The 18,946-nt window shown below is 38.1% G+C and overlaps 2 protein-coding genes across 10 annotated transcripts; both read left to right on the forward strand.

Annotated features, from left to right (window-relative positions):
• Positions 1–91: 91 nt before the first annotated feature.
• On the forward strand, positions 92–4,014 carry LOC141671666 (uncharacterized). Of its 9 annotated transcripts, none has more exons than XR_012555202.1 (12): positions 92–520; positions 636–777; positions 866–1,002; positions 1,298–1,499; positions 1,646–1,884; positions 2,013–2,124; positions 2,211–2,355; positions 2,516–2,658; positions 2,884–2,964; positions 3,177–3,322; positions 3,656–3,711; positions 3,875–3,950. XR_012555202.1 is itself a non-coding variant. In XM_074477958.1 (12 exons), the coding sequence occupies exons 1-11, from the start codon at positions 311–313 to the stop codon at positions 3,696–3,698; spliced, it is 1,635 nt and encodes a 544-aa protein (XP_074334059.1). In that variant the 5' UTR covers positions 93–310; the 3' UTR covers positions 3,699–3,711; positions 3,875–4,014. The 9 variants fall into 9 exon arrangements, 7 of the variants coding, with proteins under 7 accessions (XP_074334061.1, XP_074334059.1, XP_074334063.1 ...); XM_074477958.1 differs by having other exon boundaries at positions 93–520; positions 2,884–2,999; positions 3,875–4,014; XM_074477960.1 differs by lacking the exons at positions 3,656–3,711; positions 3,875–3,950 and having other exon boundaries at positions 3,177–3,407.
• A 2,228-nt stretch (positions 4,015–6,242) lies between these two features.
• Positions 6,243–8,054, forward strand: LOC141671668 (peroxidase 55-like). The gene is made up of 3 exons (XM_074477966.1): positions 6,243–6,493; positions 6,921–7,112; positions 7,234–8,054. Exons 1-3 carry the CDS (start codon positions 6,287–6,289, stop codon positions 7,804–7,806), a joined length of 972 nt encoding a protein of 323 aa, XP_074334067.1. The 5' UTR covers positions 6,243–6,286; the 3' UTR covers positions 7,807–8,054.
• Positions 8,055–18,946: the final 10,892 nt, after the last annotated feature.

An 18,946-nucleotide genomic window follows, 5' to 3' on the forward strand; every position in this document is an offset into this window, starting at 1 on the left:
CATCAAAACATTTAAAGAAGAGATTGGATAGGACCACATGTATTGCCTTCTTAGATGATAGAACTAAATGTTTCAAATACTTATAGTCTCTAATCAAGTAGTACTAAACTGCAGTTACTGAGGTTTGTCGAACTCTTTAAAATACAGTTATGATACTGACGACCATCATTGATTGTGGTAGTTGGCCTGCAGATGCTCAAGATAAGCAATCCTAAACTTAAGCATTTTCTTTAAAATAATTTTTGGTAGCTCCAAACCCTTTCTATCTTGGCTGATATTTTCTTTAATATGTCAGTAGAGGTCAGATTCCATGGATGACTTCTGGCTTGTTATTGTTCCACTATTGTACATGAGCTTGACGGCCATGGTGGCTTCAGCAAAATCTCCTGGAATACTCATACACTTTGATCAAGTCCCTCCATATCATTCCAGGTTTAGTCGCGCTACTTTCAACTACTCAGTTATTGGATCAAATGGCTCTTATCCATGTAGCAAGAATGATTGTTCTTTTATCTGTGAGGTACAAAAGCATTAACAAATTTGTAGCCAATGCACAGTACACATATAACTGTAATTCCTTTTTCAAACTTTTTCTAAAACATGCATAAACATAGTTCGTTTGATATACGGCGTAGGTTGATGGCCATAGTTTGGTACCATGTCCAGCTGATGTTGTTGTACTAAAGAAATTAACAGTCAATCACTGGCACCAATTCGGTGTAAATGTCACAACTGCAGATGGAGATAGTAATTCATCAGTTTATAAATGGTTTATTGGTACACACTATAAAAATTTCCTACTATCAATAAGATGACTATCATCTTATGTTGTTCTATGAATTGATGCCAGCCATTTGCCTCACAGATACAATTCCACCTACGGCAACAATATCTAGCAATACAAGCTACACAAATGCTGAGAAAATAGCATTAGAGCTTACATTCAGTGAGGCTTGTGCTGGTAATGGTGGCTTCAAGTGTTTCAACTCGTCACACTGTGACGTAAGACCGTCTCTCTCTCTCTCTCTCTCTCCCCCCCCCTCCCTCTGCCCCCCTCAATCTGAAATGAGCTCTCAAATAATGATATAATATCTATAGTCGACTACTTTCCTGTAACGCAAATCATCTAAACAGTTACATCTGTAAAATGTCCTACTTTAACAAATATCAAGTCAAAAGACTACACATCTGAAGGTGGACAATTGAAATTTTCTAATTTTGGGACCAAGGAAATACAGTAGTGGACTGGGTACCTTGTACAATTCACGATCTCAAGATTGCATGTTTTTATTTGCAGGTTACTGTAAGTGGACGTGCTCATGTGGATGCCTCTTCTCTACGTATCATCAAACACAGTATCAAATATAGCCTTGATATTATTCTATCTTTAAAAGTAACTTACGAACTCATTGTTATCAAAATGGCAAATAGATTTTGTACAGATCGGGCAGGAAATCGTTTTACAAGGACCAGTGGTTCGATTTTTACACTTCATTTAGGTGAGGATATGCCTCATTTCCATCGGTAATAATTCATAAATTGTTAAATTAAGCAAAACTCAGGATCTAAGTGAGCATTAATTTACCCACTTCTCTGTGTCACTGTGTGAATATATTGAATACTGATGTTCTAGTTCTTCTTTTAGATAGAAGACCAGTTCAAGTGGATCTATGGACATCTGCTCCATCCTACGAATTGGAGTTTGATGGGATTCCAAGAACAGTTACTGCAACTAACAGAATTGAAGAATTAAAGTTTTTCTTGGACTTTAGTACTCCTATCACAAATTCAACAGAGCAGATATTAAATGCATTACATCCTAGTTCAGGTCTCATTGTACCTATTCACAGTAGAGGACATGGGAATCGCAGCTTCGCGTTTGTAGTTAGTACCAAAATAATATTTAAACAATGCATATTTTTTTCTATCTGTAATATCAACGTTGCAGAATAACTGGTAGGATATGGTAGCTAGAGTTCATAACAAGAATGAATTTGCCTGATGTTTTGTAGCTCAAGAATCTTTCCAGAACAGAAATAATTACTATTGAATTAGAAGATGGTTCAGTACTTGGCAGAACAGGAGCCCCTGTTTCACCTATAGCCCCATTGACATTACTTTACGGTAGATAATTTGCCACTGTGATGTTCCGCATTTTTAACACAGCTCGCTTTTAGCTTGCCATGCTTATCGGTTAAATTGTCTCTCAGACTCCACAGAGCCCTCTGTGTGGATAACTACGAGCTCAAATGGAGTTACAAGAGACCCCTATATCGACTGTTTAATTCACTTCACGAAACCAATATTTGGCTTTAAGGCTTCCACAGTAGAAGCAGGAGGAGGGTTTGTAATCAGGCAGGTGCATATATTTGTTTGTTTTCTCCCCTTCTAATTGCATCGTAATTTTAGCCCAAAGAGACTTAATCCATTGAAACTATTATAGGTAGCACTTTGTTTTGAAACGCACCAATTGTATATGCTAATTTATAGTATCTTTCTACTTTGAATAATGTAGATTTGAAGAAATTTCAAAAGCTCTCTACTCCTTGACAGTCCTTGCAGAATCACAGAACGTGTCTGTCATTGTTCCAGCAGGGAAAGTATCTGATATTTCAGGAAACCTTAACTCAGTATCTAATCAACTCGAGGTCAAGCATTGTAAGCCCATTTTTCTTTCTATCTTAATTTCTATAATTGTTTGTCCTCATAATTCAGGTGATTTATTGCCTTAATTTAAAAATATAAATGAAATGAAGAACTCTCTAAGAAAAAGGAACTTTTGAATGCATTTATTTTTAATTACTACTGACAATTATTAAGACACAGACTCGGCTCATTCTACATCGGTTTTACTTAACTAGTTCATGTCTGTGGGAATAATAGCAACATCTGTAGCAGCTGCGTTTCTCTCATTTTCGTCTGCTAACCTAGAAGCAGTGGGTGCACTAGCTTCTGGGAGAACAAGTATGGGCTTTTCTGAGCCATGCACAAATCTACATGTAAATTCCTAGATTTTTTTCGTTCCAGTTTCCAAAATCATGCATATAAGATAACATGTTTATTTTCACATGTTATGTTTTGTAGCTGTATTTTATCATAAATCTCATGCTTCATCATCATCATTCTTTTATGGTTCACATTCTTCGAATATCTCAGTGTTTCAAAATATTTCACAGGGAATGGTAGGACACTTACAGGTGTTTGCCCTATCAGACAGCCTTTCACTTACCTTGCCAGTAGAATACTCTACCACGACTAAAGGTCTTCTGTGGCTTATCCCTCGCAACAAGCTTCCTTGGACTAAGGAAAACTCACAAATTAGGTATAATAGTTCATATCAGGCTGTAGCAACACATACTAGAAAATTCAATGACAGTACCATAAAATTCCATGCTGGTGAAGAAATGGACCATTCCATAGACTTGAAATTACCAACTTCTCTAACTCTCTGCATAAGGGGTTGCCACTTCCGGTAAATATCTACCCCAGGGGCAATTGGCCTGTCGCACAACAAAATGTCACAATAAAAAATACTCCTTATGGACTACCACTAAGTTCTGATGAATATTACACTTATTTCCTGGTGAGTGCCATCAATATCTGCTAGTAAATTATTTTCAAAGTAACCAAGGTTAATATATTATCATGCTTGCAGCGAGGAGAACCCATGTCCGTCAATGCTGTTCTCAAAAGATTAGAGAGCTACACAGGGTATGTTTACTTCATATCTCTGGAGTCTGGATTGAAAAAAAATTTATAAAAACTAAAGGCTAAACTATTTATTTCATGAAATATTAAAAAAGTTACAGGCTAGGCCTTTTGCAGTAAGTTATTGCTGTGATATGATATCTATTCTGACTTGGTTTCTTGACAGATGGCGGGACTTGGAGATGAACTTGTTTTGGCTTGGTGTGGGAGGAGGTGGTCTAATTATGATCCACTTCTTGGCATTGTTGCTCGTAAGATGGAGGATTCACACTTCAGCTGACGGGACACTTTCAGTACTCAGGTTCGAGTTCATCTTTCTAATTCTTGCGGTCCCTTGTGTCTCTCAGTCTTCGGCATTTGTCATCAAAGGTATGTAAAGCAGTTCTATCATATGTGCTCTGACTTGAAATTGTCATTGTCATCTAAGAATGCAAAGACATACAGGTGGTACAACAGGAGGCATACTTACTGGAGCAATGCTGCTGGTCATACCTGGAGGTCTTATCCTCTCAGCAAGCCTCTTCATTGTGATAATAATCTTTGCTGGTAATCTTGTTCAATATAAAGAAGTCAGGTACATTAACACAAAGAGAACTTGGATGACAAAACTGTGGCAACTCTTCACAGGAAAGGCTAGCACTGGAAAATGGTTCTATAGAGAAGGGCTATTGTCATCTGTCCTCCAACGTTTTGGAATTATCTTTGAGAATATGAAGGGACCGCCTAATTATATTGTCATCGACCAAAATGATCCAAATCAAATGCCTAGATGGACTGAAAGTGGTCAAAACGGGATTGGAAGAATGAGAGCAATTAGCTCTGATGACGGTATAGAAGAAACTAGCGTATCTATATCCACAAGGCTCTTGGGAGGTTTAAGATCCTCCTATGTTAGTCTCGATCTCACAAGGAGGGTCAGTCTGGGAATACTATCTGGAGTCCACTCATCAAGGGAAACAAACCAAAGTCTTTACGCACTTATAATTACTCTGGTACAAGTCCTGTGTGTGTTTACATTAAAACCACATATCCGACGGGGAGTACGTGTAGTAGAGACTATATCCCTCTTATGTGAGGCAGGAGTTTTCGGACTAGCTATCATTAATATCAAAGCAGATGCAATGGACAACAGCACTGTGGGGTACATAATGTTGGCTTTTCTCTGTCTTGCCTTTGTTTCTCAAATTATAAATCAGTGGTACACCATTATAAAATATCTTTTAGGATTCTCACAGCCTCAGCAAGATTCATTTAGAGCAGGCCTGAAATTGGCCATCAAAGGTGTTATCCTACCTCTCCTCCCAAAGAAATACTGGTCAAGATTTGTACCTGGATCAAAAACAGAGCACGAAATAAGAGATGCCAGAGCACATAATGTTAATCCATTAGGCGCCATGACGGCGATGGTGGTACCTGTTCTCAGTCCTGGTTTAAGTCCTTGTGATCCGGTGACGAATTTTGGAGCTTCAGAAATTTCAAACACAAGTGGTGGAAATCGTTTAAAGGGTATACTGCATTTAGAGCGGAAGAACGAAATGAAAAGGCTGAGGGAGTTGGCAAAAGCTAGTTTCTCAGGGGGATCAAGGTTTGAAGTAGGTAGTACCAGCTATGGTTTTAGAGCATGATAGAGAATCTCCCAAGTAGGTTATGTCTATGTTGCAGTTTAAGCTAGTAAACCATTGAGTTCGTCTAAACATGTATTTGTTCTACTTGGCATTAACACCTTCAATCTCTTCACAAAGTAACCAAATAATCATTTTCAATCTCTTGACTTATATCTGCGATAATGATGAAAAGGAAAGAGGCCATGTCACTGAAAAACATCTTTTCCAGTTGGACTATGATGTGATTCCGTATTGAATTTAAATTTAAATTTTTAGAAAACTTTGGCTCATATATTGGCACTAGGCTTCCCTAAGGCAGCGCCGGGATCAAAATATTAAAATATAATATAAATAATTGATAATGGTTAAACATTAAATTTGAAAAATGAAGAGTTTAATATAATATTTATGTATTACGGCATGTGAAAGAAATTTGAATCAAAATTTGGAATAACCTGTAGAAATTTGGATCAGAGTTTGGACCCATTTAAGTGTGTAATTGATAAATAAATAAATAGAATTAGAAAAAATAAATAAATCTAACCTACACAAAAGTATATGTTTACCTTAGAATCAACACATGGCAGTGTTTAGGGAGACAGCAACTTAGAACCAACATTCCAAAAGAAGTTGTAGTTGATTACAGATTGAATTTTCAGACTTAGCAGCTACCCCTTCCCCCTTGAAATTTCATTCTTCTGTATATAGTGAGAATGTAAGATGATCACGGAAAGTACGTTAAAGTTGCGTGGTTGGAATTACTAACTCAGACAGCTCTGTCTAAAGGATAAACACCATAATTTCGAAACTTTGGAATTCTGGATTTAATTAGAAATTTTATTAAGATGTAGCTTAATCATTACAAGGCCTAATTACACGGAAGTTACACAGGAACCTTCATCTTATATAAATAAATACATAAGATTATAAAAAATTTGTACAGAATTGTTTGAGAAAAAAGTTGAGTTAGAGAAATGAATTCATGGAGAGGCTTGTGTTTGTTGCTTGGGATCATGCTGCTTATAGGCCAAGGCCAAGCACAGTTGAAGGACAATTTCTACACTTCAACTTGTCCCAATGTTGAATCATTAGTAAATCAAGCTGTTTCCAAGAAATTAAGTCAGACTTTCACAACAATTCCAGCCACTCTTCGTCTCTTTTTCCATGACTGCCTTGTTGAGGTTGCAACACACAGTTAAAGTTTTATTCTTTCATTTTTACGTTTGAAAAGTGCCGTAAACACTTCCCTCTAAATAGGCCATTCAATGATTCTCTGTTGTTCAAGTAACTCCCACAATTGTCCGAATAGGCTTCCTTCCTTTAAACGCTTAATAGTCCGATTAATGCATGTAACAAGAACATGATTAAAGTTCAATTTGTAGTACAATAAACACACTGAATCTACAGAGTTTGTGGTAAGAACACTATGTTTACAGTACTAGGCATCTTTAAAGTAAGTTGATTGTCTAAACCCGTCAATTTTTTCACCTGGGGTGATTTATTCATACAATCAGGTAAAACAGTATGATTGTCTATGATCTATTAAAAGTTGAGATTAGAATATTCATAGCGGGTTGTTTCTTTTCTTATCTGATGATTCTGGTGCAGGGCTGTGATGCCTCAATTTTAATTGCGTCATCAAACAGTGACGCGGAAAAGGATGCTCATGAAAATCTTTCACTTCCCGGCGATGGATTTGACACTGTAATCAAGGCAAAACAAGCAGTTGAGGCTGCATGCCCTGGGGTAGTCTCATGTGCAGACATATTGGCTATTGCTGCAAGGGATGTAGTAAGGATGGTAAATAAAAATGTACATTTAATTTTTTAAAAAAAACAACAAAAATCCTAAAGTACAGCATCTACTGAGCTTTTAATCCTATCGTCCTAATTTGATGTTGCGCATATACCTTGTTTCTCAGGCCGGAGGCCCATCATTTAGCGTAGAGCTGGGACGTCGTGATGGACTAATATCCAAGGCATCTAGAGTTGGTGGAAATATCCCAGAACCCTCCTTTAATCTCACACAGCTAAACTCCATTTTCAGCAAGCACAATCTTACTCAACTTGATATGATTGCACTATCTGGAGGTCATACATTTGGTGTTTCTCACTGTGATCAATTTTCAAAACGGCTCCACTCATTTTCTTCCTCTTCCAAAACTGACCCTTCCTTGGTCCCGGAATATGCTCGTCAGTTAATTGAAGCTTGCTCGAATCCAGAACCTAGCACAGTAATTATCCTGGATCCTGAAACCCCACAAATTTTTGACAATGTTTATTTCAAAAATCTTGTAGCAGGAAAGGGCCTGTTAAGTTCAGACCAAGTGCTATTCAGCGACCCTGCATCACGGCCTACTGTTCTTGAGTTTGCTAATAGTCCAGATGACTTCAAAGCAGCTTTTATTACGGGTATGAAGAAGCTTGGTAGGTCAGGTGTAAAAACTGGTGGCCAAGGAGAGGTAAGAAAGGATTGCACGGCCTTCAACTCATAGGGGCAACTCCATTGTAGCCCTGCAGTACACATTGACCCTCCCAAGTCTTCAAGCATGCACTAGTAGATAAAATTGGTTAAACAGAATTCAGCCTTCGTTGGTTCCATAGAAAGAACAATGTTTTCTTATTGTTATAAAAGTCACCTTGTCATCGTAAAACGACTTAATTCATCAGAAATTCATGTTTAGTACTGTATTGTAAAAACTCAATTTATAGTGATCAACCATTTCCAACCTTTTTTTGCCAAGGAATTCTTACCTTTCCTATGACGTAAAAAGAACAATTTGTTCTGCGGAACACCCAAAGATCAGACCAAACTTAATGAATAAAGAGATAAATATCAAAATCGTCACACATTTTATCCAAATAAGTCACTTGTTAACAGAGGAATTTGGTTAACAAAGATTTGAGACTCGCGGTCGTAATCAAGATCTGCAGTGGTGGTCCTTCATCGTGAAAGTCGTCGGAGTGGGGTGATTATGATGAATCGAGGGCTGAGATGACAAAAATGTTTGGTGATGGCGTATAAAACTCTCGCTTCCAATCCCCTACAATGTGCCTAGGATCAAGCCCTACATAATTTTTGGAGAACAAGAAACCTAGATGGACTTGGCTTCTCATTCCGTGACCCAATAAGAGTTGCCGAACCAACTTCCTATTATAACTCGAACATTGATTTGCATTAGGAGTGCCCGGCGATGTGGCCTAGTCAAAAGGCCCAAGGCTCGGTTACGACTTCGGGACTTCACGGACAAGGAAACTCCCCGAACGGTGGATATCCCCATCCGCTACCACTACTTCCGTCGATCGTAACCGCAGGTATAGCCATGATTTACCGCAAATTCTAAAACGCATCCTTACCTCTCAATGAGGATAACTCACCAGACTATAAGACAAGTGATCCCAAGCGTATAAGTTCAAAGTCTCCTGGCGAGAACAACCCGACGAATGCAGAGATAGGGCTCTCAAAGCACAAACTAAGTGTTTACGACCGTTCCCCTACGAGGACAATCCCAAGACTACAGAACGACTCCTTCAACATGTTTTCCGAGATGACGGACTCCCTTCTTTGGGTGCGCCCTAGGAAGGGTGGGAGTCCTCTTCCATGCCTAGGGCGCACCCTAAGCATGGAGAGCTCCCCCGGGGCGCCTCTTTTTCTCTTGTGTAATTCTTATGCTTCATTTACTTCCCATTTTAGTTGTGGAAGCAACCTCCTTATTAATTCTTCCTTGTCATCTCACTTACATTACAGAGCGACCATCCCGTGCGGAAATATAGCACATGGCGCGCCCTAGTAGGATCTGGGGACATTTTCCCGGAGCAAAGATCATTCTTATTTCTTTGATTGTTTCACTCTTTCTCCCTTGGCTTAAAATCATTCTTTGTAGACTTCTCGCCAATACTTGTTCTTCGTCGTCGTTTTCTACTACAGCGACCGTCGTGGTATCGTCGTCGTAACAGTCATCACGCACTGCCTTCACTATGGTTGTTGTAATCTCCCATTGTGATGGTCGTCATAAACCTTCATATAAAACTTGACCAATAGTCATTATAAATTCTCGTCATAAATGACTGCCATATAGGTTGAGCCCTATAGGATGCGCCGTAGGCTCCAGAGAGGTGTTCTCCAGAACTCATCCATCTTCTTCCTCGAAGGTGATCCGACGTATTTCCTTAAAGATCCGATAAAATACCCATGACGATTTTATGGTATAACAACTACCCCTGGATTTTCTAGTTTGTTAAAAAATAAATTGGAAAATCTTCTTCTACTTCCTACGGTCTTCTGTGAATAATTCTACTTTTATCATCTGCAATGTCTTCATTTCATCTTTTTCTAATACACTTCCCTCCACATGCGTAAATGATTTCTTCCCTAGAAAAAAGCTTTAGTTGATAATCTTTGTTGTAAAATTTTCTTCCGAGTCTTCATGACAAGTGCTTCAATTTTAATTCTGAAAAATCTCCCGCTAATATATTCTGCAGACATTTTTCTCTCCATCGATGGAACCGTGCAGGGTGCGCCCTACCTCCACGGGGGTTCGTTCGGGGTTGAAACTTCAATGAATTTAAAATTTTACTTCCAGGCATGCATCTCTCCTTTATTTTCATACGTTTTTCTATTGACTTGCATGTTAAATATGCATAACTTTTAGATCTTGTAGAATTTTTGCTTTGAACTCCAATTATGTTAGGAGAGTAGCTTGAAATTATGAAGTAGCATCAAATTTATGTATCTCCCACACCCAGAGGTGCGTCCAAGGCTCACCACAAAGTTCTTTGGTCACGACCTTCAATCTTTCCCAATACGAGGCGTGCTTGGATGCTCTAAAATTTCTGTGAATGAAATTTCTATCTTTTACATTAATTTTCCGCAAATAAAATTGCAATCTTCTTTCCTAAAAAATCTTTATAAAAAATTTCCTTCCCTGCGTTTAAAATTCACTTAATGCGCGTTTGGATCCATTGCAGCGACATGTGCTGTCGTGGCTGCTAGTGCTGTTGCGGCGCCTGGTGTTGCAGGCGATGCCCGGTGCTGCTGTGTTCGTTGCGGTGCCCAGGGCTGCTGGGGTGCCCGGGGCTGCTGGGGTGCCCGGGGATGCTCCATCGGCCGGTATTGTCGCAGCGACAAGTCTTATCTTCAAAAATATGTTATTTTTACGGCGTGTCCTTACTACTTGCTTTCTTTTTCATCGAGTGGAGATCACTATGTTTCCTTACTTGGGAGCATCAATTTCAACGTTCTTTCTTAGTTGTCGGGAGATATTTTGTTGAAACTAAAAGCAGAGTATACCTTCATAGTAATACATTTCAACTGGAGAATTACTCCGATGATAATGTTCCAGACTTGAGAGCGAGAGCTAAGGGGAAGAGCAATATCATTGCTTCCGGTGGGGGGAGCAAGTTCCCTTCTCATGAGTTTTCTCACGAAATACTTTGAGATGAGCTAAAGTTTTTCTTCCGTCGAAGATTGAGCTTGTTTTTACTTCCACAAAGTGTCTGAGACCTTCAGACGCATCAATGATAAATTATCTTGTGCATACAAATTCATCCAATTTCCTTTATGAGATGTCACCTATTCAACTACGGCGAGAACTTCAGGACTTCTCGGATGGTTATCTCCTTAAAATTGGCCGAGCTTGGCTTTAGCGCATATCTTCATCCTTTATTTGGGTACATTTTGGATTGGTTCGATGTGCCGCCTCTCCAGTTGTCTCTCAATAGTTGAAAGTTAGCGTTATCTTTGTTCATGTTGTATGATTTCCATAATCTTGGTGTTCTAACTGCGAGGGAGATTGCTTATTTCTTCACTCTTCATCCTCATCACAATATGTTAGTTTAACTTAGATGTTCGTACGTCTCCCTAACTTGTCTTTCATTTGACATCGTATCAATATCTTTTTTTTCTTCAAAATAGATGATAAGAGGGTGAAGAAGTTAAGTAGTGCGGCCGCGGAGAGAGCGGATGTTATACTTCTCCTTTCTTTGAAGACTTTAGTCTCGAAACTCCTTTTACGGAGGATAACCTTAGGAATATTGGAGTTCTCCACCCCAATATGGGTTTAAAGTGTAAGAAACGAGTTTTCGTTAAGAAAATGGATGTTATAGCTTTCTCAAAATATATTCCCTTCTCATCCGACAGGTGTTAGGCGTGCCCTAGGGAGTGCACACCTCCGGGGGCGCCTCCTAGGAGGTGAACCTCCTATAAAAAAAAGCTTTTTATTTTGGTTCTCACATTCCTTGTTGTTTCACCTTTACTTGTGTTATCATATATGAATGTTTGTCGTGCCTCATGCCTTCTTCACTTGCATTTTCGTGCTATGCATATGCTTTCATCCCATGTTTTCTACATCTGTGTTGATACACATGCATCTCTATCTTGTATGCTTTATTCCATGTTTGGCATGTCATGTACTACTTAATCTTGCTCCTCAGAAAGATGTTTGATTTAGCTTGGACGCTGTGGTTGATGCAAGATGGTGGAGAAGTGTAAGCTTCAAGCTTAAATCACCGAGGGAATTCTTTACGAATGATCCTGATTATGACTTAAGTTACTTTGATACAAAAAAATTCCCAGACGTAAATGGCCTCAAGGTGGACAATGCCAAGGCTATCGCTGCTAGGAATATCGGCTTAGGACTCGGCCACTGGTATGTTTAGACCTCAGTCATGCTTGTTACAGCAGAATGCATGGTAAGAGTCGTAGCCGAAGCATCAGGTGTTATTGTGACTGAGGACATCGGTATTCCCATGGATGATGTTCCTTCCATCGTGGGTTCTCCTCTCTTATACTATCTTCTCTCAACCCCCCGAGGCCCGAGCATAGGGGTGTGCTTGCTAGACCTTCTACGTCTTACGTTCTTCATATATGTTTTCTTGTGACTTTAATGATACTAAGACTTTTATTTATGGTGCGGGCTTCTATAAAACTCTTGCAGCTTGTATTAACCTATTTACTTATCGCACTTTGTATCTAGACTCCATATTGCGTACCTTATTGTTATCGTTTCACTTTTGCCTTAAAATATTTTCATCTTGCAAAAGTTAAACAACCAAGGAACTTATAACTAGAATGAAGTGACTCCAAAATATCTCCCCTCAGGGGGAATCCTTCTTCAGGCACGCCTTAAGGAGTCTATGGCTCCTTCAGGGAAGATTTGCTTCTTTTGGCATGTCCGGAAACTATTTTTAATGCTCTTGAAATTCAGAACAAGACGATAAATGAACTCATAGTTCTAACAACTTAAACAAAATAATTTGATTATCGAATGAGGACCTCTTAGGGCGCGCCTTAGGGGTGGTGGAGCTTCCTCGGAAGCTTTGCGTTTTTTTATTTACTTGAATGATGTTCTTATTCTTTGCATGTTTGGAAATTGTCTTCGACTTTCGTGCGTCTTTTTATTTGCATTTCACGTCTTGAAATAAATATAACGACGAGAATTGATCTCCATGTCTTGAAATAAAAAACTTTAAAATTTCATCAATGATGCGCAACACAATTTAGCTTAATAGCTTAATGCACTCTAGCGTATGCAATACTCCCCCATTCTAGAAGTATTTTTATTGCTACTAGTCTACTATTCAGGATGAGCCCTACTTGAATCAAATATAATATACGTAAGCGAATAAGGGACCGAAGCCGTGCCTTACATGAGGACTCCCCATTTCTCATTCATAGCTTCAACGTTCTGTAAACCAAATGGTATGCACAAACTGGGATCAAGCTTTTCATCCATCTTTTCATCTTCAGCTCTTGCTTAGATTCCTCATATTTTTGACGGAACTTCCATTGCTTTGCGTTGATTCCTCATCTTTTTTGACGGAACCTCCATTGCTTTGCGTTAATTCCTCATTTTTTTTTGACGAAACTTCCATTTAGTGAAGTCCTTTTCTAGCTTTAGAAATGTCCAACTATGAGGATCGACCGTAAGGCCCAAGGCTCATCTGTAATTGCAGGACTTCACGAATAATGCACCCTTTAGATAAGAACAACATTCCACTACCAGCTGTTTTCTTTGATTACAAATGCATGTATAGCCATGGTTCACCTCAAGTATTAGACGTATCCTTAGCTTGTTAATGCACGGTACATAATTACTCCAAAGTTTTTCAAGATCAGGAATACTTCTGAAATTATCGTTAGAGAGAGCTTCCTCTGTTAGAGGAGCGTCATACTTTGATAAGGAGAATCATCCTTGGAGGGTGTGTCTTGTGTAAGAGATGCGTCTACCTCGACAAGGGTATTTATCCTTGGAGGGTGCGTCCTGCATAAGAGATGCATCTACCTCATTATGGGGATTCATCCTTGAAGGGTGTGTCCTGTATAAGAGATGCGTCTACCTCGACAAGGATATTCATCCTTTGAGGGTGCGTCCTGTATAAAAGACGCGTCTACCTTGACAAGAAGAATCATCCTTAGAGGGTGCGTCATGTGTAAGAGATGCGTCTACCTCGATAAGGGGATTCATCCTTGGAGGGTACGTCCTATATAAGAGGCGTGTCTACCTCGACAAGGGTATCCATTCTTAGAGGGTGCGTCTTGTATAAGGGACACGTCTACCTCGATAATGGGAATCATCCTTGGAGGGAACGTCCTTTGTAAGGCACGCGTCTACCTCGACAAGGGGGTTTACCGTTCAAAAGGTTTGTCAAAGTGATTCTTCAAACGATAAAATCTTTTTTGCTTCTTCCGGAGCTTCAAGTAGTTGAACTGATTTTTTTTGAAAGCGTGCCCGTGCCTTTAATATATTGAAGCATCTGAGTGTCTTTGTAATCCTATTTATGATTCTCCACATATAAAAGTTTAAGTACAATATAACCTTAAATGTTACTTAGAGGACACATCCTAGATATACGTACATGTCCGATCAACGAACTCTCTTGAAAATTATTGGAAGTGATATGGGCCTCAAATATCCTTATCAAGGCAGTTTACGAAGATTTCCTTCATGTAGAATTTCCTTTACGGTTTTCTTCCTTCTTCTTGAAGCATTCTTCTTCTAATCATCCTCCGATTTGCTCCTAGTTACGTCTTCTAAACTTGACAGAATTCTCAATTTCTTGTAACCCAAATATAATTCTTCAATCTCTTGTTTTGCCCAATAAATCCGAATTTTCATCCAACTTAGTTACTTCATAGTCGTGGCCACAATCTTCAGATTTTGTCGACACCCCTATACGAAGATCGTAATATATGATCTTCGTCGTGGTCTCCCTAACTACAGAGGTGAACGACTACATGTTTTGTGTGAATATTATGACCTTCCCACCTTCCAAGTGTGACAATAGCTTTCTTAAATAATCCATATTGACTTATCTTATTCCAAGTATGTTCTGAATATTGGGTTACGGGAAGACTGCGGGTGTTGTTGCGATCCGAGTTTGAGTTTGGATCACAACCTGCGGTTGTGGTGGTACAACAATTTGTGTCTGAGGGATGACTCCTTGGGGCTGCATTGGTATAATATATTGCGGCTGCGGTGACACTACTACTTATGATTGTTGCCTTGTAGAATTCTGAGCATTGATCCTTTGTCGGCTTGCTGACTCTTGATATTCTTCTTGTGGCCTTCTTCCTATTAGGGTGTGTGTATTTCTACCCCTCCATCATTATCGGTATGAGCCTGTTACATATTAAGTACAACATGGGGGGGTGAATATGCTTTCTCGATTTTTAGCCTTTTTCAAACTTGTTTGGATATGGTGAACAAAACAGTTTGCAGTTTGTAAAGATATTATGTTAGCAGAATGAAAACAACAAGCATATCAAACACAATATTTCAAAACTCACTTAATTTGTATTAATTAAGTTTGTCTTGCTACAAACTCTAAGTTCTTTTAAATAAAAGAACTTAGCTTCTTTCTTGAGAGAGTACAAGAAAATTTTAGATCTGTTTGTTGCTTTTAAAAACAAAGGACCAGTGTTTAGTTTATAGATTAGTAAAACACTGGTTTACACAGCATGCAATAAGATGTACTGAACCCTTTTCTAAGCTATTTCTAATTCTTTCTATTTTTGGTTCAGTGAATTTTTGCAAATCTTGTAGGTATGTGACCATCCTTTATCCTTAAATCTTGGCCTTTGATCTGGCACTCTTCAAGCTGCTTTTGTAGACTTTTCAATCTAAGTGAATAGATCATTTATTGATTGATAATCTTGAATTTTTAACTTGTTTGTATTACTGTATTTGAGCTTCATGTCAAAATCTCCAGTTTGTTCTATAGAGAAGTGACATCTCGATAAGTATAATGACTTATCGAGATATCTGAGTTCTCTACAAATATATTTGGCTTGTCGAGGTCCCTGAGATCTCTATAAGTGTACTTGACTTGTCGAGGTCTCTAGATCTCTACATGTAAAATTTGACATGTCGATATCTGTGAGATCTCTATATGCATTTTGACTTGTCGATATCTCTGAGATTTCTAATAAGAAATTAACTTGTCAATATCTCCAATCTTCACATCTTCATTTGACTTGTCGATATCTCTGAGTTCTCTACATGCAGAAATGACTTATCGATATCTCCAATCTTCACATCTTCATTTGACTTGTCGATATCTCCGAGACTTCTCTATATGCCATTTTGGACTTCTAGATAAGTCATTCTAGAGTTCTCGAATGACTTCTCTATATAATTTGATTTATGACTTATCGATATCTTGACTTAGAACATTTTTCATAAAACAGATTTATTCAACTCCGAGCTTCTACATCTTTTCTCTAAGGCATGATCTGCTTGATCTTCTTCTAGAGTTTATTCTTAGGCTTGAAATTGTTTATAGACAAATACTCTAGTCTAATCTTCTAACCTTTTTACAGAATCAAGAAATACAATACATAATACAGATTTAGACTATTATAAAACTGAATCTTAGGGCTGTCAATCTCCCCCAGTTTGTGATAAGATTGCTTATCACATATTCATGCCTGATAACAAGACTAACCCCAAGCTAAAATAAAATAAAAAATTGACACATTTGACAAATTTCAACATTTATACATTGAGCAATTACATTAGTTCAATAGTACAAAAACTAGGTGAAATCTTCATAGCCTAGTTCTTTCCTAATGTGGACTTTGAGATTTATAAGCATATTGAGTTCTTCAATAATTTCTGTCCTTCTCAAGGCTTCTAGCGGTCTGCGCCAATCATTCAATTTATAACCGTTGAGGTATTAACTCTGAATCTTGAGTAAATGCCAGTCTTTATGTTTAGAAAGTGTACATCCTTTGAAATTCTACTCATACCCTTTGCCTTGAGATCATTTGATCTTGTTTAAACATAGAATTTTCTTCTGGATACTTTCTATCCTTTTCTTCCTTTTCAGCCCTTGCTTTTGTATTTCTTTCATCCCTTTCTCTCAGCCATACACATATCACAACCTTCCATGCCCTTGTACTTGTGTCCTTGTCCTTCATTAAGATAATCATCCTCTAAAATTCTATAGATGAAAGTGTATCCATTAAATCCCTGCTAAGTAGAGTGAATGAGCCATCCTGATAATAGATTCTGACTTCTGTTAATGATACAACCCAAACTTTAACCATTTCTTCAGATAATTATTGAAAGTAGTCATCATCTGTGATGCACCAGCTTAAAGGTAGAAAATTAGTTTGATTAAAGTAATTCCAGATAACCTCATTACCAACTTGTAGCTTCTTTGGTTTTCTCCCAAATGAGTCTTGATTGGTGGCTTAAATGAAAGTAGGTTTGAGATTTTCTTTAAGGTGGTTTGGCTAGAAATGATTGGTATTTTGAGTAAGGTATTTGCAGTTTGTTTGTATAAAAGTTTAGGCTTAGAGGTTAATGGTAGTTGAGTGTTTGAGCTTGCAGGCTTAGTGGTTTGAGTTTGTAATAACCCCAATAATTTTGGACTTTTTGTAACCCTTATGAATAGTGATTTTGCTGATTAAGGAAAATTGTCATGCCACCCTATATAGGAGTACTGTTATAGAAATTCTAAGATCTTATTAGTACTTTATATGGGATATAAGTGTATGTAAAGATAGTCAGAATCCAAATTCGAACACTTTGATTTTTTCCCGAAAATCCACCAGATACCGAAAGAATTGAGTATAAGGTAACATGATTAAAAGGATTTAAATTCAAGGATTTTAAGAGAGGATCATAAAAGGAATATAAAATATTGAGAAAGGTTTAGGGGAACCCAAGTAATAAGATCCCGGATATGATTCCTCGAACGATCACCGAGAACGAGAGTGAAGCGAACCGTAAAACAAATAAGCGACCAAGGATCAAGCTTATATAAGTAACCAAAGGATTAACCAAATAATTAAGCACTAATCAAAGAGATTAGAGGAGGATGACATCATCAAACCATAAGGGAAGGACATGTGGCAAAGGAATGATGCAAGCAATGACATGTGTGAGTGATGTCGTCACTTTATCAAGCTATTTGTTCAAAAATCTCCTCCACCAAGCATTTCTTTCTCATTTACCAAGGAAAAACAAGCAAGCAAAAGCTCTCCCCCATTTCTTTCTTCTTCCATTCGGCCTTTTCAAGAAATGAAGAAATAGATTTTCAAAACTCAAGTACTAGGCCATGGAAAATTACAAGGTTTGTTTCCTTGGATCCTATATTTCATAACTTAGTTATACCATGAGTTTAAGATCAAGATTCCATGGTTTGCTTAGCTAATCCACTCATCAAAGATGATGATGAATAGTAGTGAATAGTAACTTACTTTGATTTTCTTGATTTTCATGAAAGCTTAAGGTTGATTAAGCATAGATCAAGGTTCCTAGAGGCTTGTTAGTGACTATCCACTCTCCAAGGAAGGTATAAATTCTTGAACCCTTAGTTTTAAGTTTGGTTTGTTTGGATGATAATGGTGCTTAGATGAATGGGTTTAGTTTGATGTTGATGGATGTTGTATTTTTGTTGAATTGGTGATGATTTGGTATAGTTTAAACTTTAGAAATTGTTAGGTTATAGCCGTCGTAATGCCCGATTTTCTATAAACTGTTTTGTGATTAACTGTTGGACCCGAACACCCACTTATATAAATTAACCACTTCCATTCTTAGATAGGTTATATTTCAAGCTTCGTTTTGATATGTGGTTCGTTTGAATCCGATGTACGGTTTAGGAGAAACGACCGTTTTAAGTAACAGCGTTTCGCGACCGAACCATTACCCCTCGCCTTACTTTGAAACCTTAGTTAAGGCCCTTAAATGACTAATTGGAGTATGAAACATTTATGTAAAGTGGATTAGGCAGTTGATAGGGTACTCGCGAAAGAATCGCCTTAAAATTCTTAATGGTTAATTTATTAAAAATGGTGGAGCCGAGGGTACTCGGGCGACTTAAGTGAATCGTTTAGCGCAAAAGCGAACGTTAGGGTTCAATTGGTTAAAGTCTAGTTTCTTAAGAGACCGGGGTTTAATTCTGACTTATGTTGTTGTTCATAGGTTATCGGACCCACTCTAAGCTTAAGTCTATCCAGGAGCACTCAGACAAGTTTTCTACCCGTTATATTGTTGTGGTGATGTAAATATATGTATATGCATTATCTTGTGATAAGTGCATGATTGTTATTAGCAAATCTTGCGATATATTGGAGCATGTGATATGGTATATATGCATGTCTGTTTCGTAATCTTGATATCTAAT

Source organism: Apium graveolens, chromosome 7, assembly GCF_009905375.1.
Source record: "Apium graveolens cultivar Ventura chromosome 7, ASM990537v1, whole genome shotgun sequence".
Classification (NCBI taxonomy): Eukaryota; Viridiplantae; Streptophyta; class Magnoliopsida; order Apiales; family Apiaceae; genus Apium; species Apium graveolens.

What these genes read in the sequence shown, in the direction of transcription:
- LOC141671666 (XM_074477957.1), top strand. Translation starts at nt 311, where the DNA reads ATGGATGACTTCTGGCTTGTTATTGTTCCACTATTGTACATGAGCTTG. An exon ending in TCAACTCGTCACACTGTGAC is followed by an intron (nt 1,003 to 1,297) that starts GTAAGACCGTCT and finishes TTTTATTTGCAG; the next exon opens with GTTACTGTAAGTGGACGTGC. An exon ending in TCAACTCGAGGTCAAGCATT is followed by an intron (nt 2,659 to 2,883) that starts GTAAGCCCATTT and finishes TGGGAATAATAG; the next exon opens with CAACATCTGTAGCAGCTGCG.
- LOC141671668 (XM_074477966.1), top strand. Translation starts at nt 6,287, where the DNA reads ATGAATTCATGGAGAGGCTTGTGTTTGTTGCTTGGGATCATGCTGCTT. An exon ending in TCCATGACTGCCTTGTTGAG is followed by an intron (nt 6,494 to 6,920) that starts GTTGCAACACAC and finishes ATTCTGGTGCAG; the next exon opens with GGCTGTGATGCCTCAATTTT. An exon ending in CAAGGGATGTAGTAAGGATG is followed by an intron (nt 7,113 to 7,233) that starts GTAAATAAAAAT and finishes CTTGTTTCTCAG; the next exon opens with GCCGGAGGCCCATCATTTAG.